At 41.2% G+C, this 15,026-nt stretch overlaps 2 protein-coding genes across 3 annotated transcripts; one reads left to right on the top strand and one right to left on the bottom strand.

Moving 5' to 3' along the window:
- Positions 1–369: 369 nt before the first annotated feature.
- abce1 (ATP-binding cassette, sub-family E (OABP), member 1) lies at positions 370–12,887 on the bottom strand. The gene is made up of 19 exons (XM_061960778.1): positions 12,724–12,887; positions 10,952–11,093; positions 10,798–10,883; positions 10,622–10,719; positions 10,431–10,548; positions 10,223–10,360; positions 10,074–10,143; positions 9,899–9,995; positions 9,721–9,810; positions 5,430–5,551; positions 2,096–2,220; positions 1,909–2,005; positions 1,777–1,836; positions 1,650–1,708; positions 1,439–1,549; positions 1,187–1,329; positions 993–1,115; positions 811–922; positions 370–631 (listed from the first exon to the last, which is right to left on the bottom strand). The coding sequence occupies exons 2-19, from the start codon at positions 11,052–11,054 to the stop codon at positions 584–586; spliced, it is 1,800 nt and encodes a 599-aa protein (XP_061816762.1). The 5' UTR covers positions 11,055–11,093; positions 12,724–12,887; the 3' UTR covers positions 370–583.
- Positions 12,851–14,429, top strand: anapc10 (anaphase promoting complex subunit 10). 2 transcript variants are annotated; one of them, XM_061960785.2, is made up of 6 exons: positions 12,851–13,013; positions 13,298–13,512; positions 13,581–13,671; positions 13,744–13,864; positions 13,944–13,997; positions 14,068–14,429. In XM_061960785.2, exons 2-6 carry the CDS (start codon positions 13,398–13,400, stop codon positions 14,242–14,244), a joined length of 558 nt encoding a protein of 185 aa, XP_061816769.1. In that variant the 5' UTR covers positions 12,851–13,013; positions 13,298–13,397; the 3' UTR covers positions 14,245–14,429. The 2 variants fall into 2 exon arrangements, with proteins under 2 accessions (XP_061816769.1, XP_061816768.1); XM_061960784.1 differs by having other exon boundaries at positions 12,853–13,013; positions 14,065–14,429.
- Positions 14,430–15,026: the final 597 nt, after the last annotated feature.

Below are 15,026 nucleotides of genomic sequence, written 5' to 3'. Positions count from 1 at the left end.
CATAAATTTTACTTTTTGAAACCGATACCGATAATTATGAAACCGATACCGATAATTTCCGATATTACATTTTAAAGCATTTATCGGTTGATGTTATCGGACATCCCTATTGTAGAGTGAATCCAAACAATACAATGTAGCTCATGGAGGTTGTCATGTAATGTTTTTTTTCCTCTATCCAACTTGACACATTCCTTCAGGACACAACTTTCCAATGTACTGGCATTTGGTGTTTACATTTCATAAGTAGCAAATGTTTCCTTTCTGTAATATATTCATATGTTGTCACAATCCAGTATATGCATGTGCTTGCCTATTTACATTTACCTGGCACTGTTAGCCTTCTATATGTAATACTCACACTAGTCCTTGTTTGGCAACAGTTTATTTAATGTTGTTGGTTGTTTGAGCACCATAACTTGGATATGACACAGTGACTATGTGTGCCAACTGTGCATATTTTACAACAGCGCTGGATGGTGAATGTTGCCAGGACGCATGTCACATGATGGTACTTGGATTAGTTTTTGTTAACTCTCTAGCCAATCTTCTTCTGGAAGTCACGCTTGACCACACAATCTCCTCAGTCATCCAGGAAGAAATAGTTCCCACTTTTCTTTTGTTCCGTATCCTGAAGCATATAAAGCAGCACTTTGTTATGCTATTTTTACAAATACAATACTGAGCAACCGTGGTTGCCACAACAGTTATGCAACATTAAGTAAATATTGTTACATAATTCATTTGTTGATTGTTGACAGGTCATGTGATCAATGTGTTCTACTTTTTACCTTTGCTTTAAAAACATACCTTGATGGAATTAAGCTTGTTGATGCGCGGCCGGAAGTTGTTGGGATCTCGTCTGAACGTGATCTCCAGCAGTGACAGGAAGCGGTTCATACCGGCGAGAAGGCCCTGCGGACTGAGAGAGATGCTAAAGTCACAAAGCCATCGCCACCACCGTGGCGTGCTCATGCAGCGACACCGCTTACGTGTTGGCCGCCGTCTCCTTGGAGGGAATCCCATCGAAGACAATGACACGGTCCGCCAGGTAGGTGGCCATGATGAAGTCGTGCTCCACCACAAAGGCCGTTTTCTTGGCGTGGAGGATGTATCTGCAACAAACATCCAAAATGATCATACATGAAGATAAAAAAACACAGGACAACAGAGCATAGACACTGACCTCTTAATGACCCGGGCAGCCATTAACCTCTGCTCAGAGTCCAGGTAAGCGGATGGCTCGTCGATCAGGTAGACGTCGGCCGGTTTGCCCAAACACAATGTGAGCGCCACTCTTTGCAGCTCACCACCAGACAGGTTCTGAACCTGCACGCACACGCGACACCAACTATTCATTAAGGCCAATAGATAACATTTGTTTCCTATGTTGTGTAACCTGATTGTGCATCATCGGCTATTCTTCTCAGTGTCTTACGTCCTGGTCGATAATGCTCTCTATCTGCATGGGCTTCATGACGTCTGTGATGAACTGCGGGTGTGTGTAGGCGTCTCTTATCTTATCGTGCAGAAGAGCTCGCACGCTGCCCTGAAGACAACCACAACAAAATGTATTCAGTAGCAAAACTGCTAATCAGCTTTCATGACATCACCTGCTAGATTCATGAAGAACAAGTTTGTGGACTGACCTTAAACTTTGGACTGATGGTCTGAGGCTTGTAGCTGACGTTGAGGATTGGCACGTCACCTTTCAAAAACATGTTAGACTTCACATTCACACTTTCTTCAAATTTTGGTCAAACACAATTGTCTCACCTCCTCCATCTGGTTTAAGTCCCCCAGCCAACATTCTGATGAAGGTGGTCTTCCCTGTGCCTGCACACGCACAAACACACATTAAGAACACAAACACGCTGCACATTAATTAGTGTTATTGCTGTTTTGTACCGTTCTCTCCCAACATGACCATGATCTCAGAGTCTGTGAACTCTCCTTCCTTGATCTCCAGCGTGAAATCCCCCAGGGTCTTCGCCATGTTTGGATACTGACCACATGTCACACATATTGTTAGCATTATGAAGACGAGGAAGGATTTAGAGGACAGGCCGCACTCACCTGGTAGTGCCGCACTCACCTGGTAGTGCCGCAGCCGCTTCACTTCTTCTTCGTTGGCTGTCTCGGCCACTTTGAAAACCAGTGATGTCTCGCGGAAACGCAGGTTTTCTGTGGGAACGTAACCGTCCAGGAAGATGTTGATGCCTAAAAGGGACAAACACCACACAGCTCTCCTTTCAATTAAAGATTACCTATTGCGCTAAAGTGACCTTTTAATGATGTTCTAACAGCAGTATGTATTCCTTAAGACTGTTTATGAGCACCACATGTGAAACTACCATCATCTCCCTCACTTGTCTGCTCCAATTTTGAGAGAAGAGGCAATCAAACGCTTGCTTTTGCGCGTCTGGATATCGCAAGATTAAAATAAAAACAAATAATTTAAAGAAAAGCTGTCTTACAGGCAGAACTTTGTTTTTGTTTTTTTTATATAAATAATCAGAACCATATCGGTTTGGCTGTGCGCGAGGGTAGAGCCAGCAAACACTGCTAGCCCCGTGTGTTTCTTGAATTCCTTCATTTGAGTTTCACAACCAACACGCAGTGGCTGTGCAAGTAGAAGTAGGCTAAGTGTCCAACATGGGCACAAAGATGCAACAGAAAAGCAACCCGTACACACTGGATTGTTTCTCCCCGAGCTGCAAGACGTCACTGCAACAGCCCAGAGATCAAATCTGTTGTACACATGACAGCTGCGATATAACAGATACATTAGACCCCACCAAGCTCCTAAAATATATTTAATTATATTTATTTTAACATTAATATATTTTCATTTTATTCTTTTTGTAGAAACAAGTTCAACCATTAAAAGCTTATGCATGCAAAGTTAGAAAAGACCTCAAAGTGCACCCGCAATGTTCTCTGAATGTAAAAAAAAATGCTTCCTTGTCCAGTAATATGTACCTTGTCATTGTAGTTTTCTTAAAGGCAGGGGCGCTGTCATGAATTCTGAGACCAATGACACCGCCAATGTCCCCCAATCAACCAGTGAGGAGCCCTTACACGGCGGCCCTGCATGTTAAAATCCTGTCTCATTATGAGATATATTGTCATAATCCTACCGTGTGAAAATTTAAGACAACACTGTATAAAGACATGCACCTGGGGATAGGTTGATTGTCAACACTAAATGGTCCCTAGTGTTAAAGTTAAAGTGCCAATGATTGTCACACACACACATTAGGTGTGGCAAAATTATTCTCTGCATTTGACACATCACCCTTGATCACCCTCTAAGAGGTGAGGGGAGCAGTGAGCAGCAGCGGTGGCCAGGGAGGTGTGTGAATGTTGTCTATCTGTGTTGGCCCTGTGATGAGGTGGCGACTTGTCCAGGGTGTACCCCGCCTTCCACCAGAATGCAGCTGAGATAGGCTCCAGCACCCCCGTGACCCCAAACGGGACAAGCGGTAGAAAATGGATGGATGAATGTATAAAAAGCCAATTAAAGTACACAATAGCACTTCTTGGAGACACACACTCTGTCAGATGACAGGCGTGGACAAAAAACACAGCTCCTTATCATTAAAGCTCCAGACAAACTGTTGCATTCCCAGTAGGGCGAACTAACAGCACTTTTGAACGGTCTAAATTACAGCATCATGGCTACATTTCAGACAACTAGGGATGTATATGGAGTACCGGTATTTCACGGAAATTTGCTAAGATGCTGTGATAGAGAAGAAAAGGGGAAATAGTTACTTGATAAACAGTCGCCTCCATTGACTGTTGTTCACAGGCAGCCCTGCCTCCTCCTCGGGCCATCTCTGTGCCTGCATCGTTGACAAGCGGCCACCTTCAACTACCAAACTTACTTCAAAATACAGAGCTGAACAGTTTCTAAATAACTTATTTGTGTCAGGTTTTGTTTCTTTCGCAAATTTGATTACTACGTGTCGTGCAAAAGCTGTGTTAAAAACACCAACTGCCATTGATAGGAGGTTGTGTACGTGATCACTGACCTTCATTTGTAAGTTAATAACTTGACAGCTTCTAATACTATAGTTGGACCAACAGTGTTGAAATAATAACTGATGCATCTTTGTGTGTGCTTGCTTTTACTTGAAAACATGTAAACTCAAATGTATTGGTATATTATTATGTTAGTGTGCTTTTTCTTGTTTAGTTTACTTTATTTACTTAAAATGTAAATAAAATGTTGAACTACTCCCTAGTTTTTGTTATTTTAGTACATATGATTTAAAACTGGCAGGTCAAAAACAATATCAAAATGTTTGATATTAATCAAGATTTTTTCGCCATACCACCCAGCTCTAGGATCTGATCATCAGTTTTGGAATTATCAAAAATAAGGGAGCAATAATAATAATAAAGTCAATAAAAATGTTTTTTTTTCTCCACATCTTTAAACCATTTACGTATAGTACCAATAACTACCGCTGTCGATGAGGAATATCAATATCGGTATCGATAAAATCCCAACAATATACATACCTACAGACGACACATCTCTAACACAATATTGTGACACAATTGGTGAAAAATACTGTAATATCCGAATTTCTCCTTAATGTGACTGAAAATGGCGCACTGCCACAGCATTTTCATTGCCGCTAAGTCATGCACCAAAACTTGGCCACCGAAAAAAAACTTTGATCACCGAAAACAGTGCTGCCAAAACGGGATATAAGCAAGACGCACGCTATTCTTTCAGCATGCCTGCAATAGGGACATAACTTTATTGTATAACAGATATACCCGCGCACAGCGATTTACAAAATGTGCAAATATTACGCGGACAGTGGCAGCTTTTAAGGAGAGAAAGTCCAACTGAAGCAAAGCAAGTGTGACTTCATCCTCATTGCAGCTTTCTCTTTGTCGAAGACATCAAGAGACACAAGTAGAGTTCTAAACACAAGTACATTTTATAACACCAGAAAAAGATTCTAGATTTGTTGCAAGTCGTTTTTAATAGTCATTAAAAGACTCTAGACACTTGAAAAATTCTCAAAGTACATCGTACAATAAGCAGCAACAATTGAAAATATTGTAAATGATATAAAAATATATGTTCATACCAATAAATATTATCATACTTGTTTTAAATTTTTGTACACATTTGAGCTTTTTAAAGAAAATCACATAGCAGATTATGCGATGACGCCATGGTGACCACGCCCCCACAGGTATCTTGGCAGTTTGGGGGAAACCCTGTAAAATGCACTATAATATGGACCCTTTTACAGTACATAAATATTTGTACAAGACAGATTATGACAATTTACACCATAACATTTAAAAAATAACCAATAGGCAGACTACCTACCAAAGTTCGGTATCAACTCAGTGTGTGTCTGTGTGTACGCATGCATGTGTAGGCGTCTGCATGTTACCTTCTCGCACGCTGAAGGGCATGGTGACAACTCCATAGGCACTCGGGACACCATACAGGCAGCAGATGAAGTCAGACAAGTAATCCAATACGCTCAAGTCGTGTTCCACCACAATAACATATCTTAAAACACACACACAGAACAAATGGATAAAGTAACACTAATGTGATCCTACTTTAAAGGGGAACTGCACTTTTTGGGGAATTGTGCCTATTATTCACAATCCTTTTGCAAGTCAAGATCACATATGTTTCTCCATTAAGGTTTTATATAGATGGTGTTAGTATATATGTATTGTGACAGGCACATTTATAATAACATTTAATATTTACATATTTTGATCATTGTAAGCATACACAGTGCAATAATTTCAGAAACGCATCACAACGTTCGCTTTTTTCTTTCCACTACATCAGTGATTACTGCTCATTGCGGACTTTGAGAGCCAACAAACATTTTTGGAATTTTGCCTATAAATAATACTTAAGAGAGACAAGAACACGTTTTTTTTAATGCATTCTAACTCGGAAATAATTGGAAATAAAACTCAGCTTACAATGAAGCCTATGGGAGCCATGAAGTCATACATCATCATGTTTATTCAGACCATAAAACCCATTAAATTAAACATCCAATAAGCGGCAACAATACTGCGTTTACATTTTGTGACCTGAATATCAACTATGTATTAGCGATATTGTTAATATAAGCACTGTTAAAGACCTATTATACTGCTGTATTGACATCACGAGCTGGTGAGCTACTTTCTCATGAAAGTTAATTCTAGATTATAAATCATGCCTCTCATCTTGATAGTTAAATGAAGTAAACAAACTGAGAAGTTGGTAAACTTTAATAGCCAACAGAGACCCAGAGATGGCGAAAAAGATGCTTTGTTCCACCCACTTTTTTTCTTTGCGAATCATTCTTCATCTTAACAGGAATACATCAACATCCTATTAGTCAGCATACTGACTGACGTACACTAAGTGATGTTTTATTATGCTTGATGGTTATCATGAAGTGTGCCATGATTAGTAGTAGTTGTTAATTGTTGAAAAGAAAAGCGAACATTGTGATGCATTTGTGAAATGAATGCGCCGCCGTATGCTTAAAATAATAAAAAAGGTTACATGTGCCTTAGAATACGAAGGTCCTGAGTTCAATCCCGGGCTCGGGATCTTTGTGTGTGGAGTTTGCATGTTCTAAGTACCCTCCGGGTACTCCGGCTTCCTCCTACCTCCAAAGACATGCACCTCGGGATAGGTTGATTGGCAACACTAAATTGGCCCTAGTGTGTGAATTAAGGCTGCAGCTAACGATTATTTTTCTATCGGTTAATCTATAGATTATTTTTTTCGATTAATCTATAGATTATTTTTCCTTTTACCGATTATTTTTTTTATTTAAAATGAAGATGAAAAAATAAATGTAGGCCAGTTTTTTTCAAAAGGCATGGCTTTTATTTACAAAAAAAAAAAAGTATGGCCACTCAGTCAACATTGACAACAACATGACAAAATATTCTGTAACAATGTAAACATTTAACAAAATTAAAAGTAGCTTATTTGCTTTTAATGTGCAAATATAAAAGTAAACATCCAGTGCAAATCTTAATATTCTGCAATAGTATAAGCATTTCAAAAGTAAAAGTATTGCTTATTTTGCTTTAAAATGTGCAAAAATAAAGATAAACATCCAATTCAAAAAAGTGCAAAACGGAAATATTCTGTAACAACAGTGTAAACATTTCAACAAAAGTAAAAGTATTGCTTATTTGCTAAAATGTGCAAAAATAAAGATAAACATCCAATACAAAAAAGTGCAAAACGAAATATTCTGTAACAACAGTGTAAACATTTCAACAAAAGTAAAACTTTTGCTTATTTTGCTTAATAACACAACAATGATAGTATGATTAAAGTGAAAGTTAATTGTTCGTTTGTACATAGTATACGTAATTGTTAATGTTGTAAAAGGTATTTGCACAACTAATTAACGTTAGCGTTAAAGAGGAGCGCGTCTTTGTAAACACTGAACAGGCACGCCAAACGCTCCTCTCAGAGCGAAACGGTGCTTTAGTTTATGAATTTACAACGCAGATACAAATGACACATTCATGTTTTTGTGTAATGATGACAACGTATACTCACGCGGACGATTGACTAGTTGATGGTGATGGCAAGAACGCTGCCGTTGTGTTGCTATGATAGGCCATTTCCGCTCGACACAGTGTGCATACAACAACATTATTAGCAGAGGTGGGTAGAGTAGCCAGAAATTGTACTCAAGTAAGAGTACTGTTACTTTAGAGATTTATTACTCAAGTAAAAGTAAGGAGTAGTCACCAAAATATTTACTTGAGTAAAAGTAAAAAGTATGTTGTGAAAAAACTACTCAAGTACTGAGTAACATACACACACATATCATATATATATATATATATATATATATATATATATATGTATATATATATATATATATATATATATATGTGTATATATATACACACACACACACACACACACACACACACACACACACACACACACACACACACACACATATATATACATACATTGATATATACAGTATATAATTTATATTTATTTATTTTGCCGTTTTTGTTTACATGTTAAAGGTGTTTTAATGAATATACATGCATGTTTAACATATAGATTCCTTTCTTTCATGAAGACAAGAATATAAGTTGTTGTATTACCTGATTCTGATGACTTGCATTGATTGTAATCAGGAAGTAGTGCTGGTAACGTCCACGTTTTCAAATGGAGGAGAAAAAAAGTTCCTCCTTTCTGTCTAATACCACATGAAAGTGGTTGTTATTTGGCATCTTATTTGTCCACCTTCCATATTCGTTTTTATACCCTTTACAAGAAATACATTGGCGGCAAACTCCGTAGCTTGCTAGCTTGTTTGCGCTGGCTTTCGGAGACTCTTATTTTGAAAGCGCAGGCGCGATGGAGCGGGACTTTTATTGTGAAGACAGGAACTGTGCAGTCAGTCTTTACGGTTGAAATAAAAAAAAGGGTCTTTTTTCCTTCACACTTTTGATTGATTGATTGGAACTTTTATTAGTAGATTGCACAGTACAGTGCATATTCCGTACAATTGACCACTAAATGGTAACACCCTAAGTTAGCTCGGAGCCAGTCAGGTCATGTGACCCCTGGCTCTGTTTGATTGGTCCAACGTCACCAGTGACTGCATCTGATTGGTGGAACGAAGTGAAACGTCACCAGTAAGGCAGGCACTATGAAGGTCTGTCTGACAGACCAAAACAAACAAAGCGTGCATTAACAGATCGATAAAAATTAGTAGCGAGTAGCGAGCTGAATGTAGATAAAAGTAGCGGAGTAAAAGTAGCGTTTCTTCTTAGGCCGTTTATTGAAATACTCCCACACTTTTGACGTGCTTTTTTCCCCTCGCTCGCACCGCTCGCATCGTCTGCTTTGCGCTCCGCCATGACGGTAGTGTGACATCAATATGCGACGCGTCGACGAACAAAAACGTCCTCGACGTATTTACGTAACCGATGACGTCGACTACGTCGACGCGTCGTTTCAGCCCTAGTGTGAATGTTGTCTGTCTATCTGTGTTGGCCCTGCGATGAGCTGGCTACTTCTCCAGGGTGTACTCCGCCTTCCGCCCGAATGCAGCTGAGATATGCTCCAGCACCCACCGCGACCCCAAAAGGGACAAGCGGTAGAAAATGGATGGGCTGGATGGATACTTGTGTAGCGCTTTTCTACCTTCAAGGTACTCAAAGCGCTCTGACACTATTTCCACAGTCACCCATACATTCACACACTGATGGCAGGAGCTGCCATGCAAGGCCCTAACCATGATCCATCATGAGCAAGGGTGACATGTCTTGCTCAAGGACACAACGGAAGCCGGGGATTGAACCAGGAACCCTCTATGTTGCTGGCACAGCCACTCTACCAACCAAGCCCCGGCAGCCACTCTACCAACCGAGCCCCGGCGTCCCCATATTACATGTTATTATGAATGTGCCTGTTACTACATTACATATATACTCACGGTGTGTATATGAAACCTTGATGGAGGTGTTTGGATGTTTTTTCAGTGCTTTATAGGCAGAATAGAGCAACTCCCATAGGCTCCACCGTAAGCAGACTTTTGCTAACATTTATTTGTTAGAGTGCATAAAAAAATAAAAACGTGTGCTTGTTTTACATAAGGACGGAATGATAAGCAACATTTTTTTTTAAATAGGTGCAGTTCCCATTTAAGGCTTATACAAACTCACCTGTCCGGCGTGATGAGTGAGCGGATGGTAATGGCGGCCTTCAGCCTCTGTTTCACATCTAAGTAGCTGGACGGCTCGTCAAACATGAAACTGCAGCAGGTAAATAAAAAGGTGTCAGTTTATGAGGCGCCAATCAACTTGAAGAAACTGTAGCGGCGTCAGCGGTGGGCTTTCTTACATGTCAGCTCTCTGAATGCAGACGACGGCGCAGGCGAACCTCTGAAGCTCCCCTCCAGACAAGTCCTCCACATTCCTCTCACGCAGGTGAGTCAGATCTTTCCGGCAACAGGACAACTGATCACAACACTTTTTCCAGCTAATAATAACAGGGTGCTTTTGTTTTTAGGTCTTACCAAGCTGTTTGCAAACCACATTTTGCGTGTCTGTGTCATCTTTTCTACTCAGGATGGCGCCTACTGACCCCTATAGGCACAAATGAACTATTAGAGCCACAAAAAACAGAACAAACACCCAAAGGGACCCGAGCGTCTATAACGGTTACCTTGACAGTTTTTGGGATCTGGTCCACATACTGCGGCTTAACAATGGCCCGCAGATCGTCCTCCAGTATTTTGGTGAAATAGTTCTGCAGCTCCGAACCTCGAAAGTAGGTCAATATCTCCTGCCAGTCTGGAGGGTTCTGGTATGTGAAGGCACAACAAAATGACTTACAGCCTCTTTTGTTTGTAAGTGTGCGCGCAACAACTCACATCGAACTTTCCGAGGTTAGGTTTCTGTTTTCCAGCCAGGATTTTCAGCGCTGTGGACTTGCCAATACCATTGGTCCCAACCAGCCCCAGAACCTCCCCCGGTCTCGGAATGGGCAATCTGCAGGGACGCGATCGTCAAAGCCTGACAGTTCATTGCATGACTTAAAGTTTTAGATGAATAATTGTAGTACCGGTGCAATTTGAAGGAATTGGCGCAGTATCTGTGTGTGGTCTCTTTCTCCAGGTTACTGGGCAGGTTGACTATGGACAGTGCTCCAAAAGGACATTTCTGAAAAGACAAAATGACGTCGCATGAAGCCGGATGTGGTCTTTACCGCCGTATCGTCTCGGCTAAAGAGGGTAGTACCTTGATGCAAATTCCGCAACCGATACAAAGCGACTCCGAGATCCAAACAATCTTACTCTGGGGGGTTACTTCGATGCACAGCTTCCCTGTCGACATCAACATTTGTTAGCCTCTTCAACTACAGCGGGACCATACTCCCTCACCACAGACTCACCCATGCGGACCACCGGGCAGCTCTTCTTGCACTCCTGTCGACACTTTTTGGGTTTGCATTTGTCATGGTTGACTATGGCAATCCTGGTGTTTTTGTCTGCCATGATGGGCCGCTGCTACAATGGACACCGGGACCCGCGGAGCTGAAAGCAAATTGGATAGGTTTAGCTCGAGGGTTCAAAATGAATAATTAGTTTGCCCACTTAAATTGTACTATGCCGTTCGTTTAGAGTGAGTGCCATTATTGTGTGACATCACACTATTGCATTTGGGGGCCATTGGACCATACTACTATGTGATGCACCTGTATCAAACTCGAGGCCCATTTTATGCAGCCTGCGAAAGCCTGGAAATTATAAGTGTCGCGAATGAGTGTAGTACATTTTTCTTACAAAATGTATTCGTTCTTTCAATTTTGGCAGAAAAAAATACATGTACTGCATGCAATTGCTTATTTTATACTTTTATATGATCTATTAATGCAACAAATATTACATCATACATTCCAGACATCCATCAATCCATTTTCTACCGCTTATCCCGTTCGGGGTTGCGGGGGGTGCTGGAGCCTATCTCAGCTGCATTTGGGCGGTAGGCGGGGTACACTCTGGACAAGTCGCCACCTCATCGCAGGGCCAAAACAGATAGACAGACAACATTCACACACCAGGGCCAATTTCATGTTGCCAATCAACCTAGATAGGTTGATTGGCAACACGAAATTGGCCCTCCGGCTTCCTCCCACCTCCAAAAAGGTGGGAGGAAGCCGGAGAACCCGGAGGGAACCCACGCAGAGAACATGCAAACTACACACAGAAAGATCTAAAGCTCAGGATCGAACCCAGGACCTTCATATTGTGAGGTACAGGCACTAACCCCTGGTCCACCGTGCTACCCACATTCTTCTTGTAAAAATAAAAAAGAATACTTAAATATCTGCTTGCTTGAGCCATAACTGCGATATGACCCACCATGAAAATGAGTTTGACATCCCTGCCCTCATGGAATCCACTGAATCATGCCACACACTACGCAATTACAACACAACTACTTAACTAATGAGTGATTTAAGTGTTTCTGCTGTCTAACCACCAGTCTTGCTAGTCACGCCACTCCATTCAGTGTATTGGCCTTTTGTGGCTGCTTCGCATAAGCTCTCAATACAATCGAGGCCTACTAATTCTAGCTGGTACGTTCATTTTTATTTGATTTCCATTGTTTTCATTTCATAACCTATCATGCCATCGACAAGAACAGAATAAAGAAAATCAACAATACTGGGTGACAATTAATTTACTGTAACTCTATACACAGATCTGTGTGAAAGGGAAATGGCAGCAGTAATTTCTTATCTGTCCCCAGCAATGTTTTATAGATATGCCATCTCAACGTGTACCCGTCATATATTTAAACATATTGAACTCTAATATCAGCGAGGGACGAAAATGTTAAATTTGAGGTAAAATATGTTAAGTTTGGAGCGGTTCTCCTCCCAACGCACGACACACATTTGACATTCTTTAATAAAGTATAACAATAATCGCAAAAACAGCTAAACGTGCAGAACATGTTGGTATATTTTAACCATGCGGTTTAAATGAATACGACAGCAACCACGTAAGACGCGTTATTAGCGCTATTGCTAACAGCTAGCTTAGCTTTAGCACGGTGCTTATTAGCGACAGGCGGCCTACACAGCTGTTCGCCATCTAATTAAGTCGCTTCCGAGGTAGTTCTCACAGAAAAGCAGACACATCAGACATGTCCACTTACCCCACCTCGGGCCCAGTTGTCAGGAATAGGATGGACAGAAGAATATGGTTGATGACAAAAAAATAAATCCACCGCAAAACTTCTCACAAGCAACGTGTTCCACTACAGGATGCCGGCCGGAAAGATGGCGGACACTGCGAAGAAAGGGCGCGACCACACAGCTGGTGACGTCAGCAAAATGCGACAAGTAGCCCAGACAAGTCTTTCCAAGCTGCTTCTTTTTCAACACATTTGGGCGAATTGGTTGCTACAAATCATTTGATGTATTCGCCCTGTCCCAGTCACACGCGGTAAGTTTAACATATTTTAGACATCAATTCCTGTTTGTTTCTGCAATTGGCAGTGGGGACACATTGGCTGCTGCCTATCGTAAACTTCGCTTAAATTGGTATGTTTATCTCATGTCTTAAAACATATATATTTGAATATAAATAGTGTACACTTAGTCACAATGAATTAAGTGAACTTTTAGTTGCTCTTTTGCATTCAAAATTATCTGAGCCTATGTAGCAATGAAGTAGTATGAGATGCAGTAGCTTGAGAAAAATAAAGAAAAACATATGTGTTTTTACAGTGAGAGGGGGTAAAAGCCACACAATTAGTGTTCCTTGAGTACTTAATTATCTGAGTGGAGACTTCCTCTGCCACACTTGAGAAAACCCTTGTTTAAGAGGATGGCTACGCCGAGCAAAACGCCTCCTGGACCCGATCCCAAGCAGCTTGAGCGGACTGGTACTGTGCGGGAGATTGGGTCCCAGGCAGTGTGGTCACTGTCCTCCTGCAAGCCTAGTGAGTCTCAACACAGCAGCGTAACATCTTAAGTTTGTCTGCTGAGAAGCTGCTCCTCGCTCTTGCAGGCTTCGGCGTGGACCAGCTGAGAGACGACAACCTGGAGACGTACTGGCAGTCAGACGGGTCCCAGCCTCACCTGGTGAACATCCAGTTTAGGTATTGCCGGGACTTTGCGTGCCATCTTTCTTTGTCTTTCTGTGCTTGACATTCGCTTGCTGCTGCGCCAAGGAGGAGGACAAGGGTGAAGATGCTGTGTATTTACGCCGACTACAAATCCGATGAGAGCTACACTCCCAGTAAGATCTCCGTCAGAGTGGGCAACAACTTTCACAACCTTCAAGAAGTCAGGGTGAGCGCTTGGGAGATTCTTTAAAAAAAAAAAAGTGTGAGTGTGCCTGACGTCTTTGCCGTTCTCTTCTTCCATGCAGCAGCTGGAGATGGTGGAGCCCAGCGGATGGATTCACATCTCGCTCCTCAACCAGGTTTGCATGCAACATGTAGAAACAAGGCAGGTCAATCAACAAGTCATATACCAACTTCTCTTTTTAGCAGACAAACGAGCCCATCAGTACCTTTATGATCCAGATTGCAGTGCTGGCCAACCACCAGAATGGCAGAGACACGCACATGCGCCAGATCAAAGTCTACACGCCGGTGGAGGAGAGCTCCATCGGCATGTTTCCGCGATGCACCACTGTGGACTTTATGATGTACCGCACCATCAGGTGACCTGCACTGCCATTGGGGCAACTTTGGATTTGTTTTCACAACGGACTGTCAGGTGTTGGCTCATGCCACGCCATCTGAACCACTGCCGTGCCTCCTTACTATTTTGAATTAAATGTTTTACACACCAAGCATCATGCAAAGAATACATATGACTAAACATGTACATAAAAACCAACATATTACAAGACTGTCCAAATTACTTTAACTTTTGTTAATTTCCTATATGTTCAGTACACACTACAGTACTCACAAAAAGCTGGAGACAAAACCAAAGCGCACGACCACCTCTGTAGTCGGACCCAACCTGAGCCTCCCTAACTCTAGAAATAATATTATTACTGGACTGTTGCAGATGAAAATTTCTTAAATTACTTTGTAGAAATAAAGGTTAAATGTTTTTAATATATAATTATCAGAAATGACCTGCAATAAAATGCTAAAATCCTGCCAGTACCAATTGAGAATTGTAGTTTACCAATGCAGTATGAGGGGAAACAAATGCCATATGTCTTAAAAATGTAATAATCGTTCGTTGCAGTTCACTGTGGCACCTTGAGAGGGAGACTAATACCATTATAATAGTAAATACCTAAGGTTCACGTTTTTAAGAAAGACTGGTAATAAGTTATTTGCTAAAATAAAGTTATTTCTATATATATATATATATATATATACATATGCTACAACCCAATCAGTATCAATTGTGGCAGTTCCCCGTTACCACTAGATATAGCCATTGACCCCATATTGTTTTAACCTAATAAAGTTAGTGTACGAGTAAA

This window comes from Nerophis lumbriciformis, linkage group LG05 (assembly GCF_033978685.3).
Source record: "Nerophis lumbriciformis linkage group LG05, RoL_Nlum_v2.1, whole genome shotgun sequence".
In the NCBI taxonomy this organism is placed as follows: domain Eukaryota; kingdom Metazoa; phylum Chordata; class Actinopteri; order Syngnathiformes; family Syngnathidae; genus Nerophis; species Nerophis lumbriciformis.
Note: the sequence above shows the minus strand (reverse complement) of the source record. Positions and strands in the feature narration are given on the sequence as shown.

Bases quoted from the DNA above. Each gene is read 5' to 3' on its own strand.
- abce1 (XM_061960778.1), bottom strand. From the start codon at position 11,054: ATGGCAGACAAAAACACCAGGATTGCCATAGTCAACCATGACAAATGC. The intron at 10,144-10,222 runs GTAACCGTTATA...TTGTGCCTATAG, and splicing joins AGATCCCAAAAACTGTCAAG to GGGTCAGTAGGCGCCATCCT. The intron at 9,996-10,073 runs GTAAGACCTAAA...GTTGCCGGAAAG, and splicing joins TGTGGTTTGCAAACAGCTTG to ATCTGACTCACCTGCGTGAG.
- anapc10 (XM_061960784.1), top strand. From the start codon at position 13,398: ATGGCTACGCCGAGCAAAACGCCTCCTGGACCCGATCCCAAGCAGCTT. The intron at 13,513-13,580 runs GTGAGTCTCAAC...TCGCTCTTGCAG, and splicing joins ACTGTCCTCCTGCAAGCCTA to GCTTCGGCGTGGACCAGCTG. The intron at 13,672-13,743 runs GTATTGCCGGGA...TGCTGCGCCAAG, and splicing joins CTGGTGAACATCCAGTTTAG to GAGGAGGACAAGGGTGAAGA.